General features: G+C 40.0%; 2 protein-coding genes across 7 annotated transcripts in view; one reads left to right on the forward strand and one right to left on the reverse strand.

The window, feature by feature from the left end:
* SMIM15 (small integral membrane protein 15) overlaps window positions 1-4,970 on the forward strand; it is a 444,121-nt gene extending 439,151 nt beyond the window's left edge. For 2 of the 5 annotated variants that reach the window (XM_028748284.2, XM_028748283.2), the window contains exons 2-3: window positions 1,937-2,015; window positions 4,227-4,970. In XM_028748284.2, coding sequence (XP_028604117.1) covers window positions 4,255-4,482 — 228 coding nt within the window. In that variant the 5' untranslated portion in view covers window positions 1,937-2,015; window positions 4,227-4,254 and the 3' untranslated portion in view covers window positions 4,483-4,970. Of the gene's footprint in view, window positions 1-1,128; window positions 1,353-1,936; window positions 2,016-4,226 lie in introns of those variants that run through there. The other 3 variants (XM_077936352.1, XM_077936353.1, XM_028748285.2) reach the window with 2 other exon arrangements.
* Window positions 4,971-6,434: 1,464 nt separating this feature from the next.
* NDUFAF2 (NADH:ubiquinone oxidoreductase complex assembly factor 2) overlaps window positions 6,435-17,974 on the reverse strand; it is a 54,153-nt gene continuing 42,613 nt past the window's right edge. For both annotated transcript variants that reach the window (XM_028748281.2, XM_028748282.2), the window contains exons 3-4: window positions 12,731-12,771; window positions 6,435-6,953 (exon numbers count right to left, since the gene is read on the reverse strand). In XM_028748281.2, the coding sequence (XP_028604114.2) occupies window positions 6,699-6,953; window positions 12,731-12,771 (296 nt within the window). In that variant the 3' untranslated portion in view covers window positions 6,435-6,698. The remainder of the gene's footprint in view (window positions 6,954-12,730; window positions 12,772-17,974) is intronic.

Below are 17,974 nucleotides of genomic sequence, written 5' to 3' on the forward strand. Positions count from 1 at the left end.
TGCTGCTGCTGGCTTTGTGCTCCTTTTCCGTGTCTTATTCTAACGCCTGCATTAAGTCTTAACCGCATTGTCCCTGTCCGGGGAGGTTTCCGTTGGTCCTGCTAAAAGCATCCCCCTGCCATTAACTTTGGGTTTTGTCTCTACGAAACCAACATGAGGACCTGCCTATGCGTCTAGGAAAAGCGCTGGCAGTCTTAATTTTAGAAATGTTCCAGTGGCAAGTCTCAACTGTAAAGCAGTGCTGTAGTTGTTAAATTACATAGGGTACCCTGTCCCCTCCACATCTGCAAATATGTCCTTAGCTACTAGTCTTGGTTTTGAACTCTAGATTGTCGCCTTGGATTAGAAATCCTCTTTTGTGGCCCCTATCCCCATAGGCGTGTGGAAAAAAATCCATTCTTTAGCCACCTTGAGTGTAAATATGAAAAGATGCTGAGGGGGTTGGGTATACATGTAAAAGTGTTTGCCTCGTGCTTTTCTAGTAACAGTCTTATGTCAAACCAGCTTTAGACTGCAATCCCTTCTCCTTATTTGAGAGTATGCCTTGTTTAGTATTAAGTCAATGTTGTACATAGGGCTTAAAAAGGTAAAGGTAAAGGGACCCCTGACCATTAGGTCCAGTCATAACCGACTCTGGGGTTGTGGTGCTCATCTCGCTTTACTGACCAAGGGAGCCAACGTAGAGCTTCCGGGTCATGTGGCCAGCATGACTAAGCCACTTCTGGTGAACCAGAGCAGCCCACGGAAACGCCGTTTACCTTCCCGCTGGAGCAGTACCTATTTATCTACTTGCACTTTGATGTGCTTTCGAACTGCTAGGTTGGCAGGAGCAGGCACTGAGCAATGGGAGCTCACCCCATCATGGGGATTCGAACCACCGACATTCTGATTGGCAAGTCCTAGGCTCTGTGGTTTAACCCATAGTGCCACCCGCGTCGTACATAGGGCTTACTTCTGAATAAGACCGTGCTGCTAGTCCTCAAGTATTCAGTTGCAGTTCTGAGCATGCATTGTTTACATCAGTTGCTCCTAACTTTCGAACAGAAATAGTTGGCTAGCAAGTCCTTCTCCAAAGCTCTTATCTATTCTTGTTTAGAACAGAATAGGAGCAAAGGAGGGGTATTTCAGGTGTACTTTCATCTGTCACTGTGGAGATTATTGCTGACAAGTGGAGGCTGTGTCCACGATGAAGAGTTAGACTCAAGTAACAGAATTTCAACTCTCCATACAGATATGACCCTGGGGCAGTCTTATGGAATTGCTGTCTGAGGCATGAACTCACCCTAGATGCACATGAAATTGGAGATAGAATTGAAAGCTTAAAAGAATTGTGTGTGACAACCCTATGAACTGTAAGACTTCTAGTAGCCATTTAGACCAATCCAGTTTAGTACAGGCTCCCTTTTCCCAAAAGACCTGTAATGGTTGCCTTTTCCAGGGGATAAAAACACTATGGAAAGAAGCTAGCATCCATTTATCTTTTCATAGCAGAGTGCAAATGTTTTGCCTAAAACGGCTGTCATTAAAACACTGCTTCTTGCACTAGCCTCAGTGGATCTGATTCTCTCTCTTTATTCTAACATCTTGATTGCGACAGATGGTAAATTCCAAAATGTGAGAATTGCGCATAAATCTGCCACATTTATGTATGAAACGCCAGCTCCCATCAGCCCGTCAGGGGTGATGGGAGTGGTAGCTGAGCAACATCTGGAGGGTCACAGGTTCCCTGTACCTGGCTTAAAGCCTGACTCATGTTTCCAAAGTGAGTATCTGTATTTTCTGCGCCCCTCCAGTAATAGTAGGGTCAGAAGGAAGGTCTTATGTCAGCCCTCCAGATTGAATGTTGTGCAGCCCTTTACAACCAAACATGCAAGTATTGTTTAAGTTTGGATTGTTTTATATTTTAATAATCTGAAGTTACTTTACCTTTTTAAAGGTGATTTCCTTTTGTTCTCTATGACAACGGTATCCCGTTCTGTTGCGTATAGTTAAACTGGAGCTTCTTTGCCTCTTGGGTAAGTCTTATTTACTGGTACATTATATTAATGTAATTGTAAAAAATAGGGGTTGGTTTGGGATCCCAGTGAAAGGACCTGAGATGATGGTGTGGTCATGGCAGCAGAAGAGAAAGATGAAGTTAGCAAAGCCGTTTTACATATGCTTAAAAGAGAGATATGACAGGGCAGAATTCAAGACCCTGGATGTGCTTAAAAGGTACTCTGCAGCTCATCTTGAGAGAGAAAAATAAACTGAATCTAAGATGAGCTGCTTCTGTAACTTCCTGCAGAAGCATGAGAACTTTTGTAGCACTGCAGGAATTCTGGCAGTAGAACACTGCTTGTAGCTATCTTCCTTTACTTGTTTCTTGAATCCAACCCATAATGCATTCTCATCTGGACAAGGCATTGACCAAAGGCTATGATCCAGCTGTAGTCATGTGAAACAACTGCTGGGTGCTGAGTGCAGATGTGTTCCTATTTGTGTCAGTGGCCTATGATAAGCACACAATGCAGACATGGGTGTACCACTGGCATGAGGAGAAGATTCATCCGTCAATAGAATTAAGTGTCCGGATTGGAAAAGCATAGTTAACTACTGTGTTTTCATTTCACCATAACATCAATTTTATCTTTTGTGGTTTAAAATACAGTATTGGCATTAACTATGAACAAGAAGTGTGTAAAATTATTAAATTTTATGAGGAAAGAGTAAAGTATTCATGTGACCCATGGAAGAAGAATTTCAGGCAGTCTGGTCCTGTGAATCATCGTAAGCTGCAGTGATGCAAACATGGTTATGGTAGTTTTAAATACATTGCCAAATTCTGTTCTCTGTGGAAATATTTCCTTACCTGAGTGGCTTGCTTATTACAAGGAGTGACCAGCACAGAATTGTGCCAGTTCTCCTGTAATCTGAGTGGATGTTTGCATGTTATATTAATTATTTTATTTATAACCTTCCTTTCTCTCAGTGCAGGACCTAAGGCAGTTCAGAGCATAAATTAAATACGTACATAAATTGCATTAATTGCATGAATACAATTAAAAATGCTCAGTAAATATATATATTTGGGGGAACCAAGTAACCCTTAAAGAAGTCATCCCAGTTTAGGATGTTGTGTTTAAAGGCCAGAGATAATCCCATCTACCCTTTGCCCCATAGCATGGTACAAATGTACTTACAGTATATGTTACTAATTGGTAGCAGATACCATAGCAGGACTGTTAACTACTCTTCCTGGAGTCATTTCAAGGCTGACCTTGAACTAAGGAATGAATATCTCTAGGATCTCCATAATGGATATCACCCAGTTTAAATAAAGGTAGTCAATTAAACAAATGGTTAAATCTCCATGAGGAAAAACCAATCATTTTAAAGAAAGAAAGCCTACTTTGTTTTGAGATTATGCATGCATCGTAGCAAGCATGATCTTAGAGGAGAGAGTACCTTTTTAAAAAAGAGCTTTTGCCATCCACAGTTTTGGCAATTTAATTTGCATTATACTGTACAGTGGTACCTCGCAAGACGAATGCCTCGCAAGACGGAAAACTCGCAAGAAGAAAGAGTTTTCCGTTTTTTGAGGTGCTTCGCCAGACGAATTTCCCTATGGGCTTGCTTCACAAGAAGAAAGCCCATAGGGAAATCTCCGGGGACCTCTTTTAAAATGCTGGTGGTTGGGAGCAAAGACTTTCGCCCCCGCCGGCCTTCAGAAGAGGTCCTGGACCTCTTCTGAAGGCCGGTGGGGGGCAAAAGTCTTTGCTCCCCCCCGCCTGCCTTCCCGGGACAGTGGAGACTTCTCCGCTGTCCCGGGGCGATCTTAAAATGCTGGCGGGCGGCAGCAAAGCCCTCCTGTCCCCGGAGCTTGTGGGGCGGGAGGTGGGGAGAAGGGCTTTTCTTCCCACCGCCAGCCTTCAGAACAGCCTTCTGAAGGCTGGCGGTGGGAAGAAAAGCCCTTGTCCCCCCCCCCCAGCCTTCAGAAGAGGTCGGGGGACAGACTGTCCCCGGACCTGGTCTGAAAGCGGTTTCCATAGGAATGCATTGATTGATTTTTAATGCATTCCTATGGGAAACGGTGCTTCGCAAGACAAAAAACTCGCAAGAAGAAAAAACTCGCGGAACGAATTAATTTCGTCTTGCGAGGTACCACTGTATATACCTAAATTAATCTGCTGACCCATTAATTCAATTGTTTAGTGTATCTAATTGTGTCACCGCTTCTTTTTTAGGATTTCCCCCAATTAGGTGGCAGGAAAGATGTTTGATTATATCAAATCTTGGGCTGAATATATTGTGGAATGGGCTGCAAAGGATCCTTATGGATTTCTTACAACAGTGATCCTAGCTCTGACACCTCTATTCTTAGCAAGTGCAGTACTGTCATGGAAACTAGCGAAAATGATTGAAGCCAAAGAGCGAGAGCAAAAGAAGAAACAAAAGCGCCAGGAAAATATTGCTAAAGCTAAACGAACAAAGAAGGACTAAGATGTCAATCCTACTGGACAGAACTTTTCTCAAAAAGGCACTGTTCTTAAATTTGCATCTTTGCATTGTAATCTTCAACAGAGATGGATGTGCATAAAATTGAATATTCTTGAAATGACTTGTTTTTTACTTTGTGTTAGTCTGTGGTAATTCATTAGGACTTACTTCCTAATTTAGGGTATATTTGTACACTACAGTACATGTCTAAAGTGTCTTTTTAAAATTATTGTTTCATTGATTGAAAACCTAATTACTTATGATTTTATAGCATGGTAAAAAAATGTACTGTTTATTTTCTACACTCTTTTCTACTACAGACTTAACAGGATAGCTTCTTTCTACTGTGACTTATTTCTATATACCAGACTCTCCTGATTTCATTGTAAAAGTCAGTATTTTCATCTTGCAGTGATCAATTCATTTGTTGGAACTTGTACTACCTTGACTATGGAATCTTACATGGTAATTAACATTCTTACAGAAGTGTATGTCTGCCCTTTTTCTTTAGCGTAAATGGCAGTGGTGTTTACTGGGTACCTACTTTTTTATGAGGGGGGATGTGAAATATGACCAATAATTGGGAATAATGACTGACCATGGAAATGAATGTGATGTGGAAGTGGGATGTGAACACATAGGATTATTAGGTGCAGCTTCATTCTTTTTACACAAAGAATAATTATGTATTGGGGAATGTGGTAGACACATACAATGCTGCTATATTTAAGCAAATGTACATTGGAGGGCACTCTGAGTCCTAATCAACATTTAGACAGAATCTGGTGTACCTCCTAACTAAGCTTAGTTCTTGGTTCTTATTTAAAGCATCAATCCTATTGGCCAGTGAAGGTGCCCCACAGTATCCGTTCCTCCTAGGCAACATAATACCCCAGCTATTGAAAAACTGGTTTCTGTAATAAATTACACCCAGTACTTCCTAAGTGCCATGACACCTTTTGTATTATATCACAATTGTCAAAAGAAAAGTGAAGAGTGTTGGCCTATTACACAGCAATGAGATCCTGGATTGGCATCAGTTGATAGTATTTTGCCCTGAGTTTGTTATACTGCATTGGTAACAAGTGACCATTGTCCATTATCTTGAGCAATGGTTTGCTGGTATACATAGGAAACTGCTTTATATGCAGTCAAACCATTGGCCAATCTAGCTCAGTACAGTACTGTGTTACGGTTTTGGAAAGGGGACATTCCCTGAAACCTTCTGCATGCAAGGCAGATGCCCTACCACTGAGCTACAGCCCTTTCCCAGTGTAAGGACTGATAAGATTAGGGAAACCTAAAGCTTCATCTAGTAAACGCATTAGAAACACAGCCTCGCAGAATTGCGTATGGTTCCCCCCACCCAAAATGGTTTAGGCTATGCCCATGTTGTAAATATTACATATTGCTCTTGGCACCGTTAAATAATGCAACAACATTAACCTTATTTAAATTTCTACTTTAAATAAATGATACTTTAAAATTGGCTTTGTTAATCTGTGAACCTATTGAAGAACAATGAGCGTCTAAATTGTAGGGTAGGCTTATATACGTTATCTGAAAAGCACGCAAATTATTTTGCTCCGGGTCTATCACATTGCACTTGGACATATTATTAAGTAGAAACATGATGGACAAAGCAACACTGTTTGATTCTAAAACAAATCTTTGGTCTACTTTCATGAAAATAAAATTTGCTACTTGTGCATATTATTTTAGCATATGAGAAGCTGTGAACTCATGTGAGACTGCAGCTCATGTTTAGCCTAAGTAAAAGCTTACAGGAGTTAACTCATTAAGGGTTCACCACTTGTGAGCCAATAGTACAAACGCACATGGAAATCTTGCATAAGATTAGTAAATAATTTCAAAGTACTGACATCAGTTTAAATGATATAACAGCACTAATGTTTCTTAATTTAAACCTGAAATGAATGGAAAATGTCTCAGAATGAATTGTAGAAGGTAAACATTTAATCTGGTTTTACAACTTAATACCAGTAGCTTTGTCTATTTCCATGAAATCAATTCCACTAGTAACGTAAGGAAGCTGCAGTGTTTGGAATCCGAGCTACCATTTCTAAAAATGCTGCTGAATTTTCAAATGTATATATTTACTGTGTGCATAATATCATACTTCAAGAAAATAATATTCTGCTCTTTTGCTTATTAACATAATTATTCATCTAATTTCTGATGCTTTGGCAATGGGCCCCTTACTTATTACGGATACTGTCCTTGGGAGGCATCCAGGATCCAGGCTGAAAAGTGTTCGCTGTACTGACTGGATCTTCTGATGGCTCATTCTTTCCAAACTGAGGGGCGGATGCATGGCCTTTAATCTGAGTTTGAAGTGGTTCTGCTACAAGCCCCTCTTCGTACTCTTTCGCCTGCAGGAGTCTCTCCTTTTCATAAATATCTTCAATCTTCTTCTTTATTCCTTCTTTATAATCCACATTCTTAAGAATTTCCTGTGAAAAATGCAACAATGCATTTAAGTGACTGAAAGAAACAGGTGAATGTCTCACAAGGCAATGATTTAAACAAAGTACGGTAATTTTTAAGGCAGAAGTCAAAATCCATCCGCTGGAATAATTTCACTGTTTTAATTGAATGAGTCTGAAAGTATATTTTAATTCTAATATTTATATACATATCAAAATGATTTTTTAGTATCAATCTCTCACAATGGATAAAAGCCCTATGAAACAAAATGAAAATTCATGAGATAAGCTACTAACACTGAACATGTTTCTCTTCATCACTGGGTTTGCAGCCAATCCTTTACATAAATGAAACACAACAAAACTTCTTTTTTAAAAGTATCTTACTTTTTTTGTATGACTGTTTCACATAAATGTAGTTCATGTGTATAAATTCAAACAAATTTGCAAAAATTATTAAGAGGAAGTTAAAAATATATTGGCTGGGTTTCATGAACATATAAACTATAAGAAATATAAAATGTGTAGCATATCGTGATATCTTCTCTGCAATTTGATTTCTATGCTAGGTCAATAATCTAGAAAGAACCAAATGGACTTCAGTAGAGTTTAGATATTTCAACATAGAGAACAGATGTAAAAGCTTAGCACAAGGCAGTGATAATGGTCCCACTGGAACAGAGGGGGATTAATTGCTAATGATCTGGTTAATCGACTTCAGCAGGTCCCCTTGGCATCATGCTGAGATGAAGTCAGTAAAGATATGAAGGTATCTAAAGCACCAAAGGGTTTGGCAACATAAGTAGTGAGTATTCTAGAAATTAAGTGATACATTTATCTATATATAAAAAGTGCACTTTCTGGATGCATGCCAATGGGAAATAGCGCATAGTATTGTAAAATGTGGCTTCATATTGATCACAGTGCTGAAGATATTTAATTCTACTGGACCCACTTAATTATCAGGAAGTCAAAAACAAATACAGTGCTTTTTTATGATGCTTTCCACCCCAAATTAGTCCAGACATCCAAGTTTCTCTGTGAGGTAGGGAATGCTCCCTCCATTCTGTCTGAGGCATCACAGGCGAGGATGCTATCAAGTGTTTGCATAAGGGGGAAGTGCTTTAGTACAGTACTGGTATTTTCAAGGGTTTCAACTTGCAAAAATTGTCACAATCTAGTATTAGCAGTACCACACGTACACATTTTTGGGGGGATGGGGTGGGAGAAGGGAACAGGCTGAAGCAACAATCACTTGCTTAGAACCATTTACTTGAGATCATGGGTACTGCGAAATTTGAACCAAAGAACTCTTGGGCTACAGCTCCCATTCTTAGGGATGACAAAGTCTCAAGGCAGTCCCCTCTACAGACACTCTACATCTGCTTTGATTCAGCAAAATAACTCCATCATGCAACTTCAAGCCAGGACTTCATAATATATGCATTGTTTGCAAAGTGCCTGCACTATTACAAACAGATTAATAAAAAAAACCTGGTGCATAATGAAAATATTTACTGTAACACTTTACCAAAAGAATAGTGTAAATATGCTGACTTCACACCAGTTCAGTAATTTTCTGAGACAGAAAAAGGAAAGGGGGTTTTAAACAGAACAAGTATATAACATAATTTCACAAGAACCTAGATAAAGTGAGGGGGGAAATGACTACAGATAATCAAATGACTCTTTGCCAAATATAAGCTCAAAAGAAAACCAAATTCCCATATCAAAATGAAATTGAGATTGCAGAGTAATGAATCTCCATTATCACAAAGTAATAAACCTAACTGTGTATCTAATGCTGGTTGAAAACAATTCAATTGACTTCAATTAACTTACTAATTTTTCTAGAATAGAAAGGTCAGGCCCTTAAGGAATACAGATATTTGCAGTAACATTTGGACTATGGAGAGGAGGAGGGAGAGAGGGAGAGGTGACATTGACCAGATAGCTACAGAGAAACAGTGCATATCCAAAGAAACCCCCAGATGACATTTTATTTCATTTTATCTATGTAGGATTTCCAGTCAAAATCACAAATGCATGATTGCCAGACAGGCACATTGAGGGGCTGGCACTCAGAGAGTTCCTGAATCAAAATAGAAGGGACTGTATGAGGTCACTTCCTTAATGCTCTGGCAGGAATTTCTAAAAAAAAGAGATGATCTTATGTACTTCCTCCCTGGATTACATTGTTAGGTTAGGACCATTAGGTTATCTTTGTTACTCTTTAGATCAAGGTGTGTATGTATTGTCTGAGTTGCTGCCTGCTTAAGTTGTAATTTGCTATCTGAAGTAGCATTTATATAGTCTGTCACCTCTATTTCATATAATAAAGCAAGCTTTCTTTATTCCTTTAGTGTGCAAAATTCTTGTGGGTATATGGTTAACAGTTATTACATATTCATAACATGCACATGTCATAATCTCAACAAAAAGATCCCAAAACTCTCATTGGTGTGTATGATTATATATGAGTGCTTGGACATGCATGTGGGTTTATGACACACACTGTAACAACAGCAGTCTGCCCAACCCAAAAACCCCGATGAAATCAAGAAAACCGGGGACTGGAAATCCAGGGGTAGATTTTTGTATGCGAGGAGCGTGAACTTAGTTCTGGTACTAAAAACAAATACTCAGGCTGAACATGTGCTCATATGTGCTCTGTTTCTGAACATTAAGTGTGTCTGCCTCTGGCGATCCATGGGGCTTGAGATCCAAAGCCCCCGGCACCCCACCCCAATGCCCCTTTAGGGCTTTCCATGTATTATTGCCAGCAGAATTGCTGGTAGAACCTTTCTGCCCCCCTGGACACAGCTGGGCTTCCAAGGTGGCAGAGAGACATTTACATACAATGGGGTGAGGTGGGCATGGTAGACCTGCATTTTAAAAATGGGAAAAACATACATTCTCCTATAGAACATATAGTTTGGATGATCTATGGACATGCTTATATTAGCCACCATTTTAGAAAAAGCATTTTTTCCTGTGTGAATGTCTCTTCCAAGAAGGCATTTCTCAAATGCAGTTTTAGAATGTCCTTATATTGAAAATAAGAATATACATATTTTCAAAAAATCTGCCGCTTGATCAATCAGGAACAATGTTTTCATCAACCAAGAGGCTTTTAATTGATTAGTCTAATCAGTCAATCAAACTAAATGATACAGTCTACCCCCTAAGCTTGACTGAATTTAAAAGCAAGACAATCAAAAATCTAGTCTGTGCTCCTACTGTCATCTAGCAAAAGTACTTCTAAATCACATCTCAGGTTGGTGATGGCGAATAGGAATTCTATGAAAATGAACCTCCATGATTGAAGTTAGTTTTCATCATGCCTCTTCTGAAATAAATAATATTCTTATGATCAAATAAGGAAGGCGGGTATGCACTGCAGTAACTAAACATAATGTAATTTCCAATATAATTATTCTCTTCTGGGGGGGAGAGAATAATAATTTAAACTTTATGCTTATTACTACTCACTGGAGTACATTTTCCTCCCTTGACAAGGAGGCTGTCAAAACAGATAATTATGGAAATGCTAGAAATAGTTTGAAAGAAGACAGGAGCTGTCACAAAAAGTTTCTTCTTTTTAACATTTCACCTTGTATCCAACTGTGCAATTCAGAAGCCATTTAGTTTTTATTACTGCATAGCAAACACACGGTGCATTAGAAATGAAAAGCAGTTATTTACCGTATTTTCTATTCCAAGCCACTTTCAGACTTCCCACAGTAGCTAAAGGAACTTACAAATGAATTCAATTTCACATTAAAATGCAACTTAGAGTTTGCTTTAAAAAAAATAAAAAACAACAGCCCACTATCTCCAGCCTTAAAGAAGCAGAATAGCTTTTTTAAAAACTTAACTCACCAGATGGCATTCAGCTTATTCCAATGAAAACACCAGAGTACATTAGAAGAGCCTTGCTGGATTAGCCCAAAGTCCTAACAGTTCCAGCATTTTGTTCTCACAGTAGCCAGCCAGATGAATATGGAAATTCTGCTCACAAGCAGAATTCTCCTGCTCAAGGTCCTCAGCAACTGGAGGCAATATAGCCATCATAGTATATTTCATGAAATTGTCTAATCCCATTTAAAAGCCATCCAAATTGGTAGCCATCACTATATTTTATGCTAGCAAATTGCATAGTTTAACTACGTACAGTGTAAAGAAGTACTTTATTTTGTTTGTTCTATTATCTCCCAATATACAACTTCACTGGATGACCCCAGGTTCTAGCATTTCTGAAAGGGGAGATGGAGAACAAGGGCTCAGCTAAATGCTACACACGAACTCTTGCAACAAAACCACTTGCAGACAAACCACTGGAGGAAGATTTGAAGCAGATGAGGTGCTTAACTCTTAGTTTGCCCACCACTTCTCTACTCCAAATCAGCAGCCAGGTTGGGTTGCTTGCTGGGACAAGGTGGTTTGCGCATATAACACCAATCCTGACCAGACAACACCGGCTGCTGATTAGTTTCTGGGCCCAATTCAAAGCGCTGCTTCTGACCAATAAAGCCTTAAATGACTCAGGACTGTGATACCATAAGGACCACCTCTCCCCATATGAGCCGACCTGGATTCTGCAATCATCACCCGAGGCCCTTCTCATGTGCCTCCTCCACAAGGCCCAGAGGGCTGCAACACGAGAAAGGGCCTTTTCTGCAGTGGCTCCCCATTTGGGGAATGCTCTCCCCAAGGAGGCTTGTCTGGCATCTTTGTTACAAATCTTCAGATGCCAGATAAAAACGTTCCTCTTCTCCCAAGCCTTCGACTAATTAAACAATCTATGGCCTTTTAAATTGTGTGTGGCTGGGGTGGGTTGCAATATTTTTGTTTGTTACTATGTTAAGTATTGTGCTTTTATCCTGTAAACCATCCTGTGATCCTTGGAAGAAGGGTGGTACAAAAATGTAATAAATAAAAATAACTTTCAGTTAGGCTTACAGACTTACTCATTAGTGGAAGCAGCAATAATATATTGATATAGTTTGGAGATGAGGAACCAAATAACTGTTTGGATTCACACAAAAATACTTTATGAAAGGCAAATATATGAGTGGGGCAAATACTAGGAATAAAATCTGGACGTTCTAGAATCTAGAAATTATGTCTAAAAATTTCCTTTGCTTGAAAGCTCTATCAATATTGCTGCAGTTAGTAGCTAACTTTAAGCAGAGAGGTGCAGGGTCTGTACACTGATTCAGAACAATTCTTGACTAAAGCCACTTTCAATTATGAACACTACACTGGAGCTACAAACTCTTTGAACAATCCTCCCACGTGGATTCCTTGCAGCCATTTTTATAGATTCCCTCTCTTCCTAAGATTTGTCACACTGGCCAGGAGAGCTCCATTTCAGACAACAACTACTACTTCTTCTATTTTTATTAAAGCTTTCAACAATATAATAACTATAAAAATACAAACAAAACAGGTGAAGTATAGAGCCCTCACAGGCAAGGAGAGCTCCAAGACAGAGACAGAAAGGTGAGAGAGAACAGACAGGACCTAGAGGCCTAAAAGGCAGCATTTCATGCACCCCAAACAGCACATAGTGCATTGTTGTGCATTGGTGTGATTTGAGAATGATACCATGGTGCAACACAAGTGAGACTTCAGTATAGAAGTCCAGGGAAACCCAAGATCCATTCCATTTCACATGTATCACTGGCAAGCCATGTGTCCCCCATCTTGTATTTGTGCACAAAGAACTGCTTTCTGACTGAAGTCATTAGGCAAATAAAAAAATCTGTAGTTTCACCTAGATGCAATGTAGTCTCTCTTACCTCAAATGTGGGTGGATCTTTTCTTTTTTTCCTAATCCAAGCTGCAAAAAAATATTAAAACAGAGGTCAAACATTTTTTTAAAAAAACTCCTCATAATTGTATCAATAGTACAGATTATGTATCTGAAGGCCACTTAAATTAAGGACTTGAATGCCAGAAGGCAAATGAATTACGGAAGGACATGGAGATTGGTGCTAGATGGCTCTTGCAGTCAGAGCAGCAGAAAATAGCTGTCATCAAGAATGCTAGAAAATTAGGCATGGCATCAACACATAGCACCCACAGCACAGGACATCCCCGTTCCACAAGCACTTGAGTTTCCACTTTCTAAACCTTCACCTGACACCACTAAACACATGAAATGCACTTCCACACACACAGAAGGTTTAGGAACTGGTTCTGCAAGAACTGAAACTGAAGTTTTCAGAACGCCAAATGATTTGCCACCAAAAAGCAGCAATGCATAAAAGATCAATCCAATAATTCCTAAAGCAAGATTCTTGACACCTAGCCTGGCATAATGGTTAGAATATAACACTACGATGGAGGTGACCCAAGTTCAAATCCAAACTCAACCACAAAACTCACTGGTTGATCTTAAGCCAATCACTATCCTTCAGCCTAACCTACCGTACAAGGTTGCTTGTGAGGAAAACATAGAAAAGGAGAACTCTGTACACCACCATTAGCTCCTTGGAGGAAGGGTACACGTAATAACAAAACATTTCCCTCCTAATTTCTGACTTAAAACTGCAGGAACTTTAACTCTGGCCTTCTTTAAGTCCATTCAGCTCCTGGACAAGCTCTCTCATAACAAACTAGCTCTGTCATGTGTAGATCATCCTGTCAAGGGTAAGGGGAGGGGACAGGTAACTGTTAATCAGGTGAACATGTGAGGTAAGATTTTTGTCTGTTTAGACTGTCTCTTGCATTCCTAGAAAATGTCATAAGGGAAACACTGGAAGAGCGGGGGTGGCATTACATGTGCCTGTTGTATTGCCAATGAGTAAAAAGTCAGTAAGCACATATATATTGTGTTGTATCCGAGGAAGTTGTCTCATTAGCTCAAGAACTTCCACCTGCTCTACAGGATTTCTCCTCCCTGTCCTCATGTGCCCTCCAGTACAGATTTGGGGAGGAGACATGGGGGAAAATGAAAGGGAAAGGAAGAGGAAGCCTCATTGCATGGGTGGAAGTCCTTGTACTAAGAGGATGACTTTGTTGAATACAACCAAGTAGGTTGTACCCAACTAAGTTTTATTCAGAATAGATCCACTGAAATTAATGGCCCCAAGTTAGTCATGTCCATGAATTTCAATGGGTTTATTCCCAGTATGATTAGCATTGGCTATAACCCACTGAGGCTCCTCTGACTGACATCAGGAGTAAGGTAAAAAGTAATACAAATTCTGCTTCCAAGCACTGGCGGAGGAAGAGGAGTGCGGGAGGAGTGCACCGCCCCCGGCAGCGCAATTCCGGTGGGGTGCAATCGCAGCTGCCCCCCCCCCGGGCGCCCCGTCTCCGCAGGTGGCGTGCCACACCCACAGGAAGTGTGCCACACCCCTGCAGGTGGCACACCACGCCTCCGGGATGCGTACCAGCCCCGCCCCGTCTACTCTCCACCCCCCAGTGCTGGAGCATGAAGCTCCGCCACTGCTTCCAAGATGAGGCCCAAACTCTAATTGTGGCAAAGAAATGAGGTGGACAAATCTCCTTATTGCTGATAACCGAAAGGTGGGGGGGGGGGGAATGACAAGTTGTTTCTGCCATACATAACCTGTCTTCCCTACTCAAGGCAGAAGAGTAAATCTGCTAGAAAGCGGTGGACCTTATCCCTATCTTTTAAAGATTATTTTGGAAAGTCTGTTTCTATCCTCAGAAGAATGGAAAGGGAGTCCTTTGCCTTCTCAGAATTTGGTATACCACTGATGTAGCTGTCTTTGCTTTGCTGATCATAGTTATTACTAACGTTATAGCGACAGCAATAACTGTAATTAGTTTATGCACAGCCAAACAATGCTGATGATGCTTCTAGACCAATGTTCCTTCTCAAACACTTTCCTCCCATTGTTGCTGCCCTCCTCTAACTCCTTCTCAGTTTATTTATGTATTTCAGAAATGTAGGGACCAGAATTGGATGTAAAAGAAAATATAATTAATTAAACAAGAACCTGCTTACAGTCAAGCTGTAATTTTATTCCAACATTTATATCTATCCTTTCAATACCATACTTTCAAAATTAAAACACAGTATTAAAACTACCACCAGCAACAACAAAATAAAACAGCACTAAGGAACAGTATAATAAAACCATTATCTGCACAAAGCAAAAAACAGGACCTGTGCCACTTCAGCATAATTCCTAACCCTAGTTTATTAAGACAAGAATGAGAGTTAGGCCCACATACCTCTCCCTAACCTCAACTATCATGGCGTCTTCAAATGTGTTTGCAGTTGTTTCAGTACTGCCAACTGTGGTTTAAAATCATTGCATACCAGAACATGAAGCCATCTTGGTTAATGAGCCAAAATCAAACCACAAAATAGGTAAAAAAGGTAAAGGGACCCCTGACCATTAGGTCCAGTCATGACCGACTCTGGGGTTGCGGCGCTCATCTCGCTTTACTGGCCAAGGGAGCTGGCGTACAGCTTCCGGGTCATGTGGCCAGCATGACTAAGCCGCTTCTGGCGAACCAGAGCAACGCACAGAAACGCTGTTTACCTTCCCGCCGGAGCAGTTCCTATTTATCTACTTGCACTTTGACGTGCTTTCGAACTGCTAGGTTGGCAGGAGCAGGGACTGAGCAATGGGAGCTCACCCCGTTGCGGGGATTCAAACCACTGACCTTCTGATCAGCAAGTCCAAGGCTCTGTGGTTTAACCCACAGTGCCACCTCTCTCTTGTTCTTACCAATTGTCTTTCTATTAGTAAAGTGGCAATGAGGTTGAGCAATATTATCATAAAATGAGAATGAAAAAGAATCAGTAATACTAATCACAAAACCAAAGGGTTAAAGGGAGTGCATTTTTTTGTTGTTGATATCTCTAATATTCTTACCTACATACTAAGCTTTGAGTCAGAACAAAATGTAGTTAATGTGATTTTACTCTTATTTTCATTTTGGGAATGGCTCCTTATGACAGGCATTTCCAATATTATTTATTTTACACAACGTATAGTCTCTACAGAGTTGAACAGAGGATGTTTACAAGAAGCTTAATTCCAGCCAATAACAATGTTTACCTTCATATTGTCCAAAAATACAGCTTCTTCAAATCCATAAATTCTTTATCTCATCTTTATTATTGCTTAGCATCCATTCCCCCATATTTTTCCTTTACTTTCACTAAACCTCTTCTAGATGTGCAGGACAGTAAAACCTCCATTGCAGTTTAAAAAAATCATTGTTGATGTGAAGGCAGACAAAATCTTTGCAATTATTAGAATTGTTCTTTGCCCTTTCAGCTTGAAAATGCATCCAGTGCAATCAACTTCTAGAAAAACATTTACATAAACCAGAATGCTTTCATTCAGTCTCAGCCAAAATAGCTTCTATTTGGAACAGTATAAAAGGCAAAGAAAACACACACACACATACAGATGAAGTCCAATTCTACAAAGTTCTCATCAAACCTTTTGTAAATCCACTGACTGCAATTCCAATTTTCTAATTACATAGTTGTAATTAATTATATAAATACGGTATGGTACTATCCACAGTCTGTGCTTGTGATAACGCTACATTTGTCTGAAAGGAATTTAGCAAGATAAACTGGACATTTCATACCTTGAGACCTTGGCATTCTTTCATCAGCACTCATTTGCATTCTCATTAGTATGCATGAGATTTTCATTGAACTTTAAGGCTTCTACTGGCATATAACGCATTGTAATGAGCGTAAAAGTGAGCATGCAAATTAAAACTCCCATTAATCACTAAATGGTACCCATTAAAAAGAGAGAGAGAGTGAAGGACTAGAATAGACAGGCTGTAAAATGCAGCATGAGGCACACAAACTCCTAAATCTCGACACAGAAAATGACAGATACCTTTTCATGAGGACCAGTGACATGTATGAAGACGGTAAGTTACTAGATACAGTAAGTGACAATTTAGAATAAAAATGATAAAAAGGTTATTGACAGCCTGCATCCACAAGATAATGCCTTTGGCAAAAGGCACATTGCTTCCTTTCTTGAAAGGGAACCCTGACAGAGCAAGGAAAGGTGTTACTTACACATGTTATCCATGCTAATTGGGGACTCATTCATGTATTTCCTCAAACCATGGTTGTCATATTGTTGGTTAGGACATGGGACACTCATGTTCAAATACTTGGTCTGCCATGAAGCTTATGTGTTGTGTTCATGGAGAAAATCATACACACTTAGTCTAATTGTACCTCTCAGGATTGTTGGGAGGATTGGGGGGGGGGGGTGCTGTACACATCCCAGACTCTTAGAACAGAGGGAGAAACCCCCACAAAAAACTGTCCACTTAAACAAATGACATGCTGACTTCAACTCCTGGACATCCCAAAAGTCTAAAAACCCTGTCTTCAGAACAAGCTTCAATCCTTGAGGAATTCCACAGTCGAAAGACATCCACCAAGAATATTCTTCTGTGTACCAGTGGCATAGATATATTATTGTCGAAATGCATTCCTGGTTCCTATGAGCAATCACAATGTAAGTGAAGGAAAGGGAAATTGGATCAAATGGTACTGTGTTTCAAGGTTTGCTGGTCAAAGCAAGCCTGAAGAAAACAGACTATAGAAAACTGGGGGAGAGGGGCGTACTGGAAGCTCATTCTGTTAAAGAAGTGAGCCATACATTTACAGTGGTACCTCAGGTTAAGAACTTAATTCATTCCGGAGGTCCGTTCTTAACCTGAAACTGTTCTTAACCTGAAGCACCACTTTAGCTAATAGGGCCTCCTGCTGCTGCTGCGCCGCAGGAGCACAATTTCTGTTCTTATCCTGAAGCAAAGTTCTTAACCCGAGGTACTATTTCTGAGTTAGCGGAGTCTGTAACCTGAAGCGTCTGTAACCTGAAGCGTCTGTAACCCGAGATACCACTGTAGTTATAATCCCATAAACTATCTGCAAGGGCACCCCACCCATCACCTCCTTCCAAATCTGTGCAATCTTGTTCATGTTTTACAGAACTGGAAAAATATGAAATCCTACAGGGGAGGCCTTAATGATGAGCAACAATTTTCACTATCTAGTATTGTTATAA

Source organism: Podarcis muralis, chromosome 11, assembly GCF_964188315.1.
Source record: "Podarcis muralis chromosome 11, rPodMur119.hap1.1, whole genome shotgun sequence".
Lineage (NCBI taxonomy): Eukaryota > Metazoa > Chordata > Lepidosauria > Squamata > Lacertidae > Podarcis > Podarcis muralis.